General features: G+C 31.4%; 2 protein-coding genes across 3 annotated transcripts in view; one reads left to right on the plus strand and one right to left on the minus strand.

Moving 5' to 3' along the window:
• Nucleotides 1-2,290, plus strand: part of RNaseZ (ribonuclease Z) — a 54,124-nt gene extending 51,834 nt beyond the window's left edge. Inside the window, exons 20-21 of the mRNA XM_076465896.1 lie at nucleotides 295-439; nucleotides 1,790-2,290. Coding sequence (XP_076322011.1) covers nucleotides 295-439; nucleotides 1,790-1,924 — 280 coding nt within the window. The 3' untranslated portion in view covers nucleotides 1,925-2,290. The remainder of the gene's footprint in view (nucleotides 1-294; nucleotides 440-1,789) is intronic.
• LOC143232037 (uncharacterized) overlaps nucleotides 2,161-16,876 on the minus strand; it is a 30,726-nt gene continuing 16,010 nt past the window's right edge. For both annotated transcript variants that reach the window (XM_076467036.1, XM_076467037.1), the window contains exons 3-7: nucleotides 12,146-12,272; nucleotides 10,632-10,743; nucleotides 6,223-6,298; nucleotides 5,537-5,887; nucleotides 2,161-4,613 (exon numbers count right to left, since the gene is read on the minus strand). In XM_076467036.1, coding sequence (XP_076323151.1) covers nucleotides 4,177-4,613; nucleotides 5,537-5,887; nucleotides 6,223-6,298; nucleotides 10,632-10,743; nucleotides 12,146-12,272 — 1,103 coding nt within the window. In that variant the 3' untranslated portion in view covers nucleotides 2,161-4,176. The remainder of the gene's footprint in view (nucleotides 4,614-5,536; nucleotides 5,888-6,222; nucleotides 6,299-10,631; nucleotides 10,744-12,145; nucleotides 12,273-16,876) is intronic.

Below are 16,876 nucleotides of genomic sequence, written 5' to 3' on the forward strand. Positions count from 1 at the left end.
GTTACCTCTTTCTCTTTTGTGAACCTGACGATGACCAAAGAAGATCGAAACGTTGTTTACTCCTCTACGTAAAAAAATTTCTCAACCCAAACGAGCTGTTTTTACATATATAGTTCTGACTTCTTCTGTATAACTTCAATTAAATAATTTTGTGAAATAAATAAATCTTGTAGATTTTGAAGTTGTACTTTTTAACTTGACATTTGTAACACTGTAGCTTCAGATGTTCTGAAACCCATCAACCATTAAAACCAAATATATTGAGATGTACTTTATGATACAATTTTATTTCAGTACTACATCTCAAGCTATTAAAGTTGGTGCTAAGATGAGGGCTGATTTTACCCTTTTAACCCACTTCAGCCAAAGATATGCTAAGGTGCCTCTCTTCAATGACAACTTCCACAACACAGTTGGCTGTGCTTTTGATAATATGAAGGTACAATTGTTTTTGTCCTTTTGTTTTTATTTTCAGCAGAATATTAAGTTAGAATTATAAAACAAAACAGTTATAATTAAATATTATAACAGTGTGAGTAGTTAATGTGAATGTAACATTCCTAGCAAAATAAGTTTTAGGTAATTTGTGGTTTTATACTTTGATTTGTTCATAATTTGCTTAACATCTATCTTGATACACTTTGGTTGTTTTAAGTTTCTGGGAACAGAACCCTTTTGTTTGGTAATGTAGACTGTCATGGTTATAACAGCCTAAACTAACCTGTAAAGTGATTTAAGTTAAGTTCAGCATGAAATAGTCAGTTGTAAGTATATTATATTGGATCTTGTAATGTTCCAAGTTGTTTGATGGAACAACACATTACAAACACTAATAAATTAGAGTATTATATTTAAAATGTACCAGTATTGGTTTCAAGGAAAGAGTGCACAAATAACATTTTGTTCATACTGTATTGTGTCAGTGAGGTTCAGCAGGATGGTGATTGGTTATGTGACTTTTTTTAGCCTTTATTACATGGCCTCTATCTTCTCTGAGAGGGGTTCAACAGGATAGTGATTATTTGACACTGCTAACTTGGTTGTAGCAGCCTATGAGAAGTTGTGATTAAAATGCTATTAATACATTAATTTTTGTACTTAGCAGAATTGGCATAAAAACTTGACTACTAATAAATTTAACCTGTGCTTGACCACTGTATTATTTCTTAAAGAAAAGTTGGGTGGTAATATTGAATCTTTTTGAAAATATGTATTTGACTAGTTCTAAAGAAAGCATTTCAAGTAGTAGTAGTCCTATTAATTTATCAGATACTGGAATTTAAAAGGTATATTTTGTCATGGTGTGTCCTAGTTTACAAACAACTTTTAATGAATAGGACTTCTGGATATATGTTGTTGCAGGCATGCAAATCGCGTTACACTTATTTAATAATTTTAGCTATAAGTAGATGAAAAAATTCTTTTTTTTTTGTAGTAAACATGCTGGAAAACAAGCCCTAATCTCCATTAATCTTGTAACATTTCTAATATTTGGTGACATGTAGTTAATTTTCTAAAAATAATTATTACACAATGTATGTATGTTCAACATTCAGAAAAAAAAAAGTCAAAAGTCCAATAATTACTTCTATTATATTTATTTCTTATTAGCTGTTTTCCAACCATAATTTTTATGCAACTTTTTTTCATTTAAAATAAACTTGTATGTAGCTGACAAGTAATGTAATTAGTTTTTAAATACCAATTATTTAAACACATTTTAGACTACTCTCTGGTGTGTAACCCACCCCCAAAACCACAATTTATAATAAACACTTTATTTGTACAGGTTCGACCATGTGATCTACCAATTTTACCACTGTTGTTACCATCACTGAAATGTCTTTTCCATGAACATTACGAAGAAATGCAAGAGAAGACAGCAAAAAGACAAAGACGAAATAGGGTTCCCGATACATCTTGACCAATCTACATTAGATCTGTTTATCTAATAACTATTCTTTTCTGTTAATAATTTACCTTACAGAAATAGTTTCCTAAAATATATAAAATCATGTAAAAAAAAAAAAAGTTCATCTTTTACTCTTTCCATATGCTAATACAATATTGGCACAGATCTCAAATTTCAGGTTTGAATCTGTATCTGAAGAACAAGTTTTAGTACATTTGATTTCCCCAAATGACTACTCAGAAACGAACTTTGTAGCAATATGTCTTTATTTTATGCTTTAAGAACAAATTGTAAAATGTACAAAAAATACAAGAGTAAAAAATTGTACTGTACAAATAATTTTGAATGAAGTTTCAAGTAAAACGTGTTTTACAACAATACTGTAATTCTCTCTCTAGAGACAGGATTGGGAATGTGGTGTTGATAAAACAAAGACGATATGGCACCAATCCATGACAAAATTGAAAGTTCAAATTTTAGAAATTAAAAAAAAAACATGCGTCATAAGTGATTAATCCATTACTACACAAACAATGTATTCTAATTCTTGTAAGCAAAACCAAACCTTCCCTATGAGATCTTAAAATCAGTACATGAATGACTTCATAAAAATGTTAAAGTTCTATTATGTTAAATTCTGAGGAATTTATTACTACCTCCCCACAACAATCAAATATGCAATTTTGTTTATATTAGTATTTTGAACTTAATACATAAATATGAGACAAATATTTTTACTAAGTAAAACACCATCTGAATTCCAATAGTAATACTGATATTTGGACAATGAATCACTAAATAGAAATATTAAGTGATTGGTCAGAGCACCATCAAGTTCTCTTCCAGTTACCAGAGGATTAAATCACGTGTTGTCATTCTCTGTACTATACAAACTGAAATGTCACTAAAAAGAATACTTCTCTGTGCCACCACCCCAACCAAACAATTTTGTCAAAGCATTACAAAAAAAAACAACAAAACATTAACACTTTGTTCTGCAGTCAGTTTAAAAGAAAGCCTTTCTGCTCAGTATTGAAAAAAAACAGTTTCCTCTTGCTGACAAAATAACAATTATAATGTAAAAAGATGTATATATAATTCACCTAAAGTGGCATCTACACACTTATTCACAATACACATTTAAAGGTAACACAAAAAATCTTAATTGTGGTAAATTTTTACTAATGTACACTTTAGTAAACAATTGTTACGTTTCAAATAAACCGCCCAGTCTTGTATTGCAAGGAAAGGAATTAACAATATTTCAATATTTTCTATACATATCACTAATATTTCGTTTTTAATATTAATGAAATCATGTGACAAATTCAACGTGGAAATAGACTACCTTATTTCTCTAAAATACATCTAGTTACAGTTCCTAGATGTGCTAAACATTTGATTGTACACAGTACTGAGATCAGATTATAATAAAGTTTTTAAAGTAGATTTAAACAATAAAATAACATAGAACATTAGGTTGGTAATACAGAGAACCTTGGATCCATGGGAAATAATGTTTCTTTCATACACTAAATTTAGCTCAAAGTTTTACAATTAAAATACTTACATCAGTAGATGTTTCTCAGTTTTACAAAATTTTTATATTGTGATGAGTCAAAATCTCTATCTTAAGGCTTTAGGAATGAGTAACGTTTTGTATTATTTTTATGGAAATGCCAAGAATTGTTTATTAGCTATACAGAACTTCACAAACCAAAGGCAAAGTGGAGTTTTATAAAGTACCGAGTCAGAGATTTGCACATGTTCTGTTTCTTCTTTACATAGAATATCAGTGAAATATAAATTACTTAAAAAAAAACAGCACAAATATAAAATTGGCAACTTTTCTTCTAAGTGTCCTTTTGGTGAAATTATGTTGCAACAAAACTTTAAGCATGTAAAACCAAATATAACAATTATGTAACAGTAACAGCAAGTATAATAGAAAAACAAATTTGGAATAATCAACTCTGGAGAGAAAATGGCTAAAAATGATGTAAGGAAACAAATATAGCTAATGCCAAACCCAGTTTGGACTGTTAGTCTTTTTGGCCAAAATGCTGACACATTGAACTTGCAGCAGCTTTAATCACTTAATATACATACATACATACACACATACATATATGCACTGCTTTCTCAAGACCGTGTAGTTATACTACAGCAGTTCCAATTCCATGTTAAACTAAACTACAACAACTTTGTCCACGAAAAATTAACTTTCTGTTCAAGTTTATCATGACTGTATTACAAGTACTACTTCAATCTCTCTCTCCAAGTTTCATAATACCCAACTCTTTAGCTACATTGTTCATATTTTCTTTACAAAGAGCTGTATGAAGAGTTCCAAAGGTACACTTCTGGGGTTTTCGGCCTTTCCACTCCAACAACATCTGATAAGCACATTCTCGAAATCCGCTGGTCTTATGGGTATGCTCAATATTGAGCAGGACACTTTCTTCTAGTCCGAGGGTGCGACCCAAAGCTCGCCAACTAACTGTGTTCATCAGGGCAGAGATCTCCCACATATCTGTATCTTCTAATTTTTTTGTGCTTGTTCTCATATCATCACAAGATTCTTCAGAACTACTCATTGTTTCTGACACATCTGAAAATCTCCGTTTCTTTTTGGCAGGTCTCGCTTCGTTGGAGCCACTGGGATTAGAACGCTTACGAGAACCAATACTATTTTCAGTGGCTGATAAAAAAGAATATATATAAAAGCATTTTAGAATATCTTTGTATCAAATTGTTTCACTGCACATTCAAACATCATCAACATGAAACTAGCTTCTTGGGATAAATCTAATAATGCAGAATTTCTTTTACAAATTCACCAATATTATAAGGAATATGATGGTAGTTTTACTACATTTTCAACTAAATCAGTTTTAATTTTTAACCCATTAAATATTTTTCCTTATCCAATAGAACATTTTCATCGGTTCCTGAAAAAGATTATAAAAATTTGCAATACATGAAATGAACAAATAGTGGACATAATCAATAGAAATGCACTAAAATATTCTTAAAAAATCAAGTTTAATGGTGTTTAATATGTTAACAGCACTATTATTTCTGCTTGTTAATCAAACTTAAGTATTTACACAATTCTGTTGCAACTGTAACTGCTTAAAATATCAAAGATTGAGAGTTTAATACATGTATAGCATGCCTTTGCTAGTCTTTAATGATTTATCAATACTTATTAATGCTAGTAACATATTGTGTACTGTATTTCTAACATAAGTAAGCTCTATTGTACTAGTTTTGAAGTATTTTATAGATATCTCTAACCTTTTGTACCTGAGCTGATCATAATTCTTTTAATCATTTTACAGTTACATTTAGTTTCATAGCTAAACAATGATTCATACTTTAAACAATACACTAGCTTAAGTTACCACCCTTACAGTCTCCTTCAGTTTGGCTTCTCCATTTGGTACAAAGTCCCAAAGCTAAACAATGATTCATACTTTAAACAATACACTAGCTTACGTTACCACTCTTACAGTCTCCTTCAGTTTGGCTTCTCCATTTGGTACAAAGTCCCAAATGAGGAAGGGTTCCACCTGCAGCAGGCAGATTAACACTGATTCACACTGTAAACAATACACTAACCTGATGTGCTTGCATCGGAGTCACCTTGAGTTTTACTCCTCCATTTTGTTGGAGTACTGAATGAAAAAGGGATCCATCTGCGATGGGTTGATGATGTTCCACTACTACAAGCACTTCCAGGCGAACTCTTCCCACTACTTTCATCTGCTCCTTGAATGTTTAACTGACGACTTACTTGATAGAGAGCTTGCACAAATTCTTCTGGGGTACCTCCTCGGGACTGGTAGAGGTTTACCATTGTTAGAAAAGGATCAGGTGAGTACAACAGTTTTCTGTGGATCTCATTCTTAGTAAATCCAATGTGACGGGCAAACTTTTTCCAGTTGTTATCATCCATGATGTGTAACGTACCTAGGTTTATAAATATATTAACATTATTCTTTGTTCATACCTCTAAAAAATTTCTGTTATTTATCTATATTTTCATTCACTGTGTATGCTACACATTGATATGTGCTGAATGGAAATGGACACTGCATCATTCTTCCTTTTAATTATGGTAGTTTTTGGGATTTGTTTTAAACTACATATTGCAAACTTTTATTTTAACATAATAACACGTGAGGAATTTTATGTTTTTCCATATTTTTAAACTTCAAAACTTCATCCCTATGGATGCTCATGTGAAGAACCCTTAACTGAAGATTTTCATAAGGAACTGGAAAATTAAAAATGCTACAACTTACCTGCCAATTCTTTGATGGCTACAATCGACCAGCGGTCTGAAGATTCATGAGCAGTAGGCTCAGTTTCACAACCACTCTAGAGGGGGGGGAAAAAGGAAAAGTTTGAACCATCTTTTGATATATAATACATAACAACTCTGTTTTGACCACTACACATTCTTACACAAATACCTGTGATATTTAATATGTATTTACAGTAAACTGTATTTTGTGGGTGTGGTAAATTATCCAGTTCAGAGATTTTTGTGTACATTTAAATAACTTAAAATATTATTATTTTTCTCACAATAAGTACAACTGTACAGAAGGAGAACTAAAAATACACAGAAAGTAGTATGATAGTATCAGGCCCAATAATATTATTAGCCTAAAACCTTCATTTACATTTGTATACTTCAGTATCATAAGGCTATAATGATTTGGCAATTTTTTCAAGTTATGTTTTTGGTCAATCTCAATTTTTCTTTAATAATTATTATATCTTTTTAGTAACTAACAAGTTTTTTTATACATGTTATTTATGGAAAAATAACTTTATTAATATATATACAATAAAATGAGGTTTTGTGTCATTTGAATAGTTTTTACCTTTCTTGAATTCTACCTTCCCATACTCGCTAACCATAAACATCTTCACAAAAAGATTATTTTTTACATTATTTTTGCTCACGATAAACTAAAAAAACCACCCTTGTTTGCAAGTATTCTAAGTTTTGTCTTAGAATCTGTTGTTTGCCCCTATAGCAACTTCTGCCATTCAATTTAGGATAAAACCATATATTATTGCTCACAATACTTCATATATAACTGACTTAGATAGACAAAAATCTTTTCTTTCAATCATTTTTAGATATTAATTCTATCTGTTTTCAATGATAAAATTCACTGGTTAATGTACAGACCACTTGCTGTGTGACAACACCACAGTCTGGTCACACATGGCTGTAGAAATAAAAATCACTGACAGAAATAAAATCACATCAAACAAAACATGGATAAGTCAATTTCCATGAAATGATAGTTTTTGAGTAAATATACTTCTGGAAGAGTATAGAAATTGAAGTCAATAAATGCAATGTTTACAGGTGATACTCTTTGGACCTGTGCAAAAATAAGAAAGTAAATTTTTTTCTAAATTTTCTTTCCATTGTACACTAGACAAATGTTGTACAATAGATTTTAAAATATTTAGAATCACTATTTTTGAAATATGATATTTAAGGGTATGCTCAATACTAAAAACCTGTTCCACTGCACAGCAATGGTTAACGTACACATGTCATGCACTGAATACAGAAGATGGAAACAAAACCACGAAATATTTCTGCTGCATTACAGAAGACAAAGGATAAACAAAAATCTAGAGCAAGGTCTGTTTCACTGACCAGAATCTGTAATTACAAAAACTGTTTAAGTTATTTACACTTTAACCCTCTCTACAAAGTCTTTGTCATTTTGACTGACTTTGTAACCATTAGACTATACATACAATAACTTAATGTACTGTTATAAGTCTATTGCCATAAAATATCAGATTTTTAATATATTTTTACTAAAGATTTGCTTGTGAATATAAGAAGCCTTTACTAAGACAGTTTCAAAAAAAGTTGACTTCTATGTTAAGAATTAAAATACTTCTTTCCATATTAAAGTTATTTTTTCATTTGCATAGCTTCTAGTATTTCCTAAATAATTATCGAGTTTTGTAGTAAAATCTCTTATTTCCTCTATCCTAACATTAATTATAGTAAAATGTATAGTAAAAATTGAAAAATATGACTTTTTTTTTTTTATAGTGGCTGCAGATTGTGAAAATTGCAATTATTTATCCTAACAGCTTCTAACATTTTCCCAAACACCTTCATTTACTTTGATGTTTTACTGTGCTTCAATTCCTCCCTCAGTGCATGAAATATAATTATATGTAAGTGGGAGAGCATGGGACAAACACATGGATAAAATTACATCTTGCAGCATTAGATCTCATGAACTAACTGGGAAAGAGAAATTTTAAATTTGTTTTATTTATGTCTTGCTATCAAACCTAATTAGTTTTTTAAAGGATATATAACATTAATAAAGAAAATGTATATAAAAAAACAAACATTTTAGTAGTTAGCTCGTACAATATTTGCTTGAATATAATGGGCACTTTTTCCCTCAAATACCTCCTGAAAAATTGACTGTGCAGCATGTTCAGTTTTGTTAGGTATTTTACTAGAAGCTAACATCAAAAATCATCAAAAGTTTCAAAAAAGATTGCATATCCAATGCAATAGACAGGATAGATGATGAAGTGCTGTGGGAATCATAAAAGGATGAAGCAAAGGTTCAAGGATGCAAATCTTATGAATCCAATGGTAGCAGCAAATTTATAAATGACGAAGATTTATGTAAAGATGAATAATTATACATGGTAATACAGTAAACTAAACTTTTCAATACATTTTGTAAAATTGACATGTGAAATAAAATTCCAATGAAAGTTTTCAAAAAAATGTTTAATACATCGATATTTGTTTATGGTATTTACAAACTTTTATTCATTTTTATTTTTTTTACAATGTGTAAAAAATAAAGATTCTTCAATTTAGACTTTCAAAATTGTGTGCACGTTATATTCAGGCAGGTGCAGTAGGCCTCTCTGTACTTAAAGTACTTCAATAAGACTACTTTTTTTCATACTGTGCTGGTTATCCATGAAGCAATTCATATTGTTCTCAAATTTGCATCTTAGAATGCAGAAATACATCACACATTAGATAAGAATGTCCTAAAACAACTCTATTTTAGCTTGCTTTCTAGCTAAGCTATGAACATGTTTAAAACATTCCATCAACTGCACAGAACTGAACACAACAAAGACATCAGCCAATGAATCATATGAAATGACTACTTGGCCACATAAAAGTAAATATATATAAGAAAGCATGCAAGGAAATATATATGGTCTTTCTAATGGTCATAAATATTTGCAATAGCACTATAAAAGAAATAAAAGGGTGTGATATTTCAATAAAATAAAAAGAATGGCCAATAAAATATCACATCCTGACTTGTTAATATCTGTAACATGCATTTCTAATTAATCAGACACTCTTAAACATACAAGGGAATAAAAAATCTCAAAATGGGGAATTCAGAGCACAGACGTGTTACATGACACAAAGAAGTTATTTAAAATATCTTCTTTTGGAGTTAGAACTTAATGTAAAAATCTGATTTATAAACTACATTTTGATGCCAAGCTTATTGGTAATAAAGTAATTTAATTCAATTTTGAATGTAAAAACTATAAAAAAAGATTACGATACACACACTTTGACCCTTCTGTATCAATAGGATTTATAAAAAATAATGTATATATGTACCTGTATAATATATAACTGACTTCAGCTATTAAATCAAAATGCATAACATACTGCAGTTTGATATAATAAAATAATTTTGGAACTTCACCATATTATAATTACTATGTTTATGCTCTATCTTATGCATACTGCCAGCAGCTCTACACCACTTTCCACTGTAGAAGGTTCCATCATAAGGTTTTCATGTACATTCTTCCTACCTACTGTTTTCCACAATCAATCTGATGTAGAAGGACAACCACTTCTAATCACCTGTTTCAACAAATATAAATGCATAGATGCTATATCTGGCAACCCAACAGGCATTTCTTTACATGGGATAATATAAATACCAATTTCATTCTCCAGGTGCTTAAGGTATCCAGCAGTTGAACAAATATATCATGAATAAAGTGCACACCTAACTTGTATCACTTTTCCAGGCAAAGATCCTTTTTAATTATGTTAACTAAAACACATGGATGACTCTTGCTACTGGACTATATGTTCATGGATATTCAGCTGTTACAAGATGCCACACTTTGCTTATCATGAATGGGGTATAACTTGTTGCAGATCTCTTTCTGGTGGCACCAGTTCTTCAAGATGATACATGTTCCTTTGTTTTCCAATACAATTAAGTATGAGGAACATCTCTGTCTTGAAAGTTCTAAATCCTGAACTAAACACATCCTTATGATTTGACTGGACAAATATTTTGTGTCAGAAAGGGTTCGATACATGCCATTCCCAAAGACAATCATTTTTTTGGCGACATCACACTATCAATGAAACAAAGTCAAAATATAGTTGTTCTTTTACCACTTCACCACAACTTTATATCAACCATGGCTGTCATGTGACATGTGAATTGAATACTGAAAATAATTTTATTACTATGTACTCAGCCCTCTGTATAACATTAATAATATGCAAAAATCACTTTCTAAGTGAAGGTATGACTTCAGAAAGTAAATTAATACTTGAAAGGATAGTACCACTTTGAATTTAATAATATAAAAATAAATTAAGAATAGCTATTAGTACTTTTAACACTACCTTATACAGATTAAACTCAAATATTGGCTCATTCTCTCCTACATTCAGTTTCCGCTCTACAATAACTTTTCCAAATATTCCTCTTTCTATGATTGGCTTCTCTTGCTTGAACCTAAAATTAAAAGAAAAATAATGAATGGTGACTTCTCATGCATCCTACTCTTATCTTAAACTTGTAAGTACAATATTACAAACAATCAGATCAATTATATAAGGAAATGAAATTTTAATGCATTTTTTATAAATTTATTACTAAAATTACAAACTTACATAATGTCCAAAAATAATGTATACAAGAGTGTAAGTTGTGATCTTAAAATAACATAATACTTCTTGGCAGTGGTTTGAATGTACATGTTACTAATTAACCAGGTATGATAATAAATATTTAACTGTATATCCCTTTTCTGTTTAAAGCATACATCTTATCTGATTTTACCTCAAAAATCAAATCATCTTACAAAGTGAATTATGCTTAAGTCACTTGTATTTGTTTTCAGCAAGATGTAGATTGCACATTTCAAGATATTTTTCTAGTAAAAACATTTTAAACCAAATTCATTTCAACTTTCAATTTTTCATGTCTAAACCCTCCCTCTCTCTCTACATACATACATACACACACACACAATTATAATTTCTAATGTTCATATTCTAAATAATTTACAAACAAACAAAGCAATGAAACGTATATGAAAATTAATCAATCTCTTCCACCTCTTCATGCATCAACAAATCTTCCAACTGATTGTGTTTCTTCTCCACCACCACAAGATTTTAATTTTGATATCAACTACACTTTAATTCATTTTTATTCCCCAAGCGAGTCATAAGTATATTTGTGGACTTACATGTGCTAATGAAAGATGGACTTCCTAGCAGGAAAAATATGAAACATATGGGCAAAACAGTGTAATATAACAGCAGTTTGTAAGTAATAGATAAAATTAACATTTATAGTGTTTTCATATATCTTGTAAAAATACAGTAGGACTCCACCTTTATCTAATGGTTCGATCTCCAAGCCTATAGAAAAATCTAAGTGGTAAATAGGACTTGACTAAAAGTAATTTTATAAATTAAAATACAGGTTGGTAAAATTTCATGATTGACAAAACAAAAGACAATAAGAGTTTTAAAACAAATCATGCTGTCAATCCAAAGCCCTCAAAGTCAGTCATTACTCATTTGAAAATTTAAATCTGGATAAGGCTGTAATTTCACCATCTATTTTAAATAGATAACAAATATTTACACCTACACTGTAGTAAATAGCACCTTATTATCTACCAATTATAAGACTTAACTGTGGTAATGAGACTTAAAATATTATAGACATTTTGTTTTTTATCAGTTCTGACATTTAACTGAATATGCCCTCTCCAAAGTAACTTATCTAACTCTGAATAGTCACACTCTTTTTAAAAAATGTTAGCATTAGGCCTAGTTTCATAAATTACCATACCTCAGTAAAATAAGAAGTATTTTAATATTTTCATTATGAAATCTCTTACCTGCAAGCAAACTGTTTTTCAAACTCTCGTCCACGGAAATCTGGCTCTATCTTAAAAAGAGACTTATCTTCTCCAGCATCAAGGTCTGCTTCAAACAGTTCTGACTTAAGCTTCACAATTATACCACCTAATTAGAGTAAAAATTATTATATTTCATGTATGAAGCAAACACTATATATGACTACATACACAAATTGGATAAGCAGCTATTTCAAGGGAAATCACCTGAAATAAAAAAAACAAAAGACACTTTCTGTTTAACAGATAACACATACAGTTCATAATTCTCTTATTTCTCTATCCAACAAATTTTAGTCATAAATTTGAACTCCTTCTTTCCAACATGCAAGTCTGGAATAGACTATATTTTTCTTAAGTTTACATATTTCTGTGTATCAGTAATGCAAAATATGCAAAATAACTAAATCTTGCCAATAAAACAGAAATATAAACATATATATTACCCCTCGGCAAAGATAAAACCAGAATCACATGTACTGAGGCTAATCACATTTCCTAACAATGTTGTTTCACACACTTGCACTATTCCTTATATCACAATTTCCATTTTAACAAATAAATAATCATTGTAGGCCATGTCTCTTAAACTTTTCCATGAATACTCCATCAACTTCTAAGGCCAGAATAAAGCTGTCAAAGTCTTGTAAGAGCCACAGTGGGGACTTGAAAGGCATGTGTTTAAATGGGATTGCTAGTGTCTTTGGACACATTTCTCATGATTCCAGCTTGTGGTTCTCAGCAAGGCTGAATGTTTTTGAAAATTTTTGGTTGTGAGCCTGTGCCAATGATCATGTTCTTGTTATTCAAGTTTCCTTCTTTGGAAAAAAAACTGTGGCATATTACACAAGCCAAAATAACGAACCCTGATGGCATGACTTTGTGAAACACTACGAAACAAACATACAGGGCTCACGCTGTCGCTCGCCATATTCGCCAATGGCTATTATTTTTGTTTTTTGGCGAGGAAAAATTGTAATTGGCAAATATACCAGCAAAACACTGTTTGTTTACAAAATGCTAGACTGGTTCACTACATCAACGTTTTTTTAATGCAAGTATGCAGTAAGCAGATAAAAATCAATAACACGCCTGCATTCATGCAAGGTCATGGTCAGGATCGACAAACATGTGAAACATTGTTTAATCAACAACGACCTAATGGCTTGACATGAATAACTCATTTATATGTGGTTGATTAGCGGTGCTATAATTAAAGAACGACCACGAAGATTGTGATGGATTTCACACATGTAATTACATTATCTAATGGCACATGGCTTGGCCGGTAAGTTTAATTAAAAGCAGTTACTGGATTAGTACCATAATAAACACGTACTTGTAAAAAACTAAATGCTAATTAGTGGAAAGATTCTCTATAAATTGAGCCATTATGCAGCGAATTCATCAGATCTCAGAATGGCTTCTTTGCAGGCCAAACGCCCCTTAGACAGTGTAAGTTGTCTAATGCCTCCATCAAAAAAATCCAAATCTGAAACTGACAGTTCACGATCATTCCAAGAAAAATGGTTGAATGAATTTAACTGGCTCAAATATGAAGCCTCTACAAAGCAAATGTTTTGCACATCTTAAATTGTCAAAGGATTATCAGCTAATGTTTTACAAGTGGAATTTCTCCATTGTTCTTGATGAAATTTGTTACTGATTTATGTATTCATGTTCTAGAGTTACTACTCCCACAAATTATTTATTTATGTATTTTATTCTTTTTGTTTTAAATCCAGGGTGCAACACAGCTCCAGCATCTGGTAGTAGACCAACATACTACCTATGAACACAACACTGGTATTAGTGACTTCCAAGATTGTATGGCAGAAGTGTTGAGAGAAAATTTAAAAAACAAACTCGCCAAAAATGGAAAATTCAGCATCATGATTGATGAAAGTACAGACATTTCAGTGAAGCAGATCCTTGTCAGCTACATCCGTGTACTAGAGATGGATCAGTTCAGTACAGTAACACCACAGACCTATTTCCTTGGAATCTGTGAACTTTACAAAGCTAATGCTGAGAACATTTTTACAAATGTCATTAGTATGTTATCAGAGAAGGGTATTGAAGTGAAAAATTTATGTAGTGTCAGCTCTGATGGTGCTGCTGTGATGGCTGGGTCAAAGTCTGGGGTAGTTACTAGACTAAAGCAATTTGTACCAGGTGTCCTAGCCACACACTGTATTGCACACAGACTAGCTTTGAGTTATGCCACAGGAGCTGACAGCATACCATATCTTGTCAAGTACCAAGATATTATGAATTCCATCTTTAAGTTTTTTAAGTACTCGCCAAAAAATATGGCAACTTTGACTGCAGTGCAGAGCATTATCAATGCAGAAGAAAAGAGGTTTAAAGAAATCTTTCTCCCCAGGTGGTTAAGTTTTGAACGTGCAGTAGATGCACTGCTTTCCGACTACTCCAGCCTTGTGTCTGTATTTATGGAAGAGACCTCTGGTAAAGCTCTTAGGTTGTATAAACCCATCACTTCATTCAAATTTCTGTATGTGTCACATTACTTGGCTGATTGTTTGAAGCCATTAGTCATTTTGTCAAAAACATTTCAGAGGAAAAATCTTAATTTCTCTGAAGTTCACCCACTGCTTGCTTCAACTATTGAGTGTCTGGAGGAAATGAAACAAAACAAATCTGGTGAAATGCTGTCAAAATTTCTGAACGAGGTGCCAGCTGAGCCTCAGTTAGATTCAGATGGACTGTACACTTTTCAGTTTGGTGGGCATACCATGAGAGACAGTGCAGTTCAAAGATCTGAGGCAGAAAACATATATGATAAGTTCACAGAAAATATGATAAGAAGTCTGAATGACAGGTTTTCAGATAATGATGATGCAGCTATTTTGACTTCCCTCACAAATTTCTTCAACCCACTGCTCAAAGACAGACATTGACAAAATCAATGACTATTTGTCAAACTTTGGCCACGAGGGAACAAAACAAGAATTGAAATCATTTTCAAAATTTGCTAGATCTACTTTTGAATGTGGAAGCGAGTCTGTAACAGACATTAAAGGTTTCTGCAATTTTGCAGTAAAATACAGAGAGTCCTTTCCTGCAAGTGCAGAACTGGTAGAGAGACTGCTGGTAGCTCCAGTTTCAACAGCTGATTGTGAGAGAGGTTTTAGTAAGCAGAATTTGATAAAAACGTGTCTGAGGAATTCAATGAGTACTAGAAACCTGGAAAATATCATGTGTCTGTCAACAGATGGTCCAAACACTGGGCATTTTATTTTAAACATGCCTTTAAGATCTGGAGTACAAAAAAGAACAGACATATTCTAATGTAATCATTGAAACAAAGGCACCAGTTGTAACTGTAAATGAGTATTAAGGCACAACAAAATGACATGCTTCAAGGCATGTATATATTTTTTCATTTTGTCATGAATTTGTGTTCAGATTTTCAGCATGAATGTTACTGAAACTTGTCAAGTTTAGTTTGGTGATGTTTGAGTGATGATATATATTTTTTAAGCAGGGATCTCACTAGAGAGACTCGGGAGAAGTGGTCTCCCAAAACAGACCAAACCTCACCCTTCGTAAGCTCAAGGAAAAGTCATCTTATACAGATTATATTACAGAAGAAAAGAATGCTATTGACTGTAAACTTTTCCATAATTTTGTAAAATTAGAGCAAAACTTCTCCCTGGTTTGCAAGTCTAGAGAGACCCCTGTTTAGCAGCATGTAATAACAGTTACTTTTAATTTAGTGACTCGTCTTCCCATGTCATTATTGTAATGATTTGTGTGTGAAAAACATTGAACTTTGTAACTGTGAAACTGTTGTTTTATAATAAATTTGATAAATGATAAATTCATTGAAATAAAATGTATGATAAGAACTTAGTTGTCAATTATTCTTTGACTGTCTTATCGTGTGTGACTGGCTGGAGGGTTGGATACGGATCAAACCTACCTGGCTAAAACACTTGCTAAAATTGGCTACCAAAAACATCATTTGGCTAATAGCCTGGCTACGGAAAAATTTAGTCCAGGGTAAGCCCTGAAACATACAAATGCTAAGTACATTACTCAACTGTATCACACCTCTCACTTACTGACACCACTACACTAACAACAAATACACAAGTGCAATATACAAAATACGCAATTAACTTTCTCCATTAGTGAAATTTTCAACACTATCCTGCCATACATATTGTTTAAAAAACAAAACAAAAGAATCATTTAGCAACCCTAGTTCATAATATTCATGCTGCTTAAGAAGCCACAATACTTTTCACACATTACATATAATGCAATGGTGTGAACTAACAGAAAAATGTGGTACTAAGTTAACAACATGTATTGGTATTAAAAGCTTTGTTTACAATTTTCATAATTTAATCACAAGTTATGTTATTTTTATAACTCATTATCATAAAATCTAAAATAAAGAAATAAATTCAAAATTATAACACTAAGTATCATTTCTTTTAGTCTAATAGAGATTTTAAATTCTTAAAAACTTCAAATGGTTATCCATCCATATGTTCAGAATCACAGAGGAATATGGTTAAAACCAGGTAGACAGTTTCCTTATGAACCTGCAATATAATTTTTATTCAATTGAAAATGAAATTTGCTTAATATTATTTTAACTATTTTCAATAGTGTTTATTAATTAGTTTCACATCAAGTATTCTGTTGTTATAATTTATGACCAGATTTCAGATATGACTT

Source organism: Tachypleus tridentatus, chromosome 11 (genome assembly GCF_004210375.1).
Source record: "Tachypleus tridentatus isolate NWPU-2018 chromosome 11, ASM421037v1, whole genome shotgun sequence".
In the NCBI taxonomy this organism is placed as follows: Eukaryota; Metazoa; Arthropoda; class Merostomata; order Xiphosura; family Limulidae; genus Tachypleus; species Tachypleus tridentatus.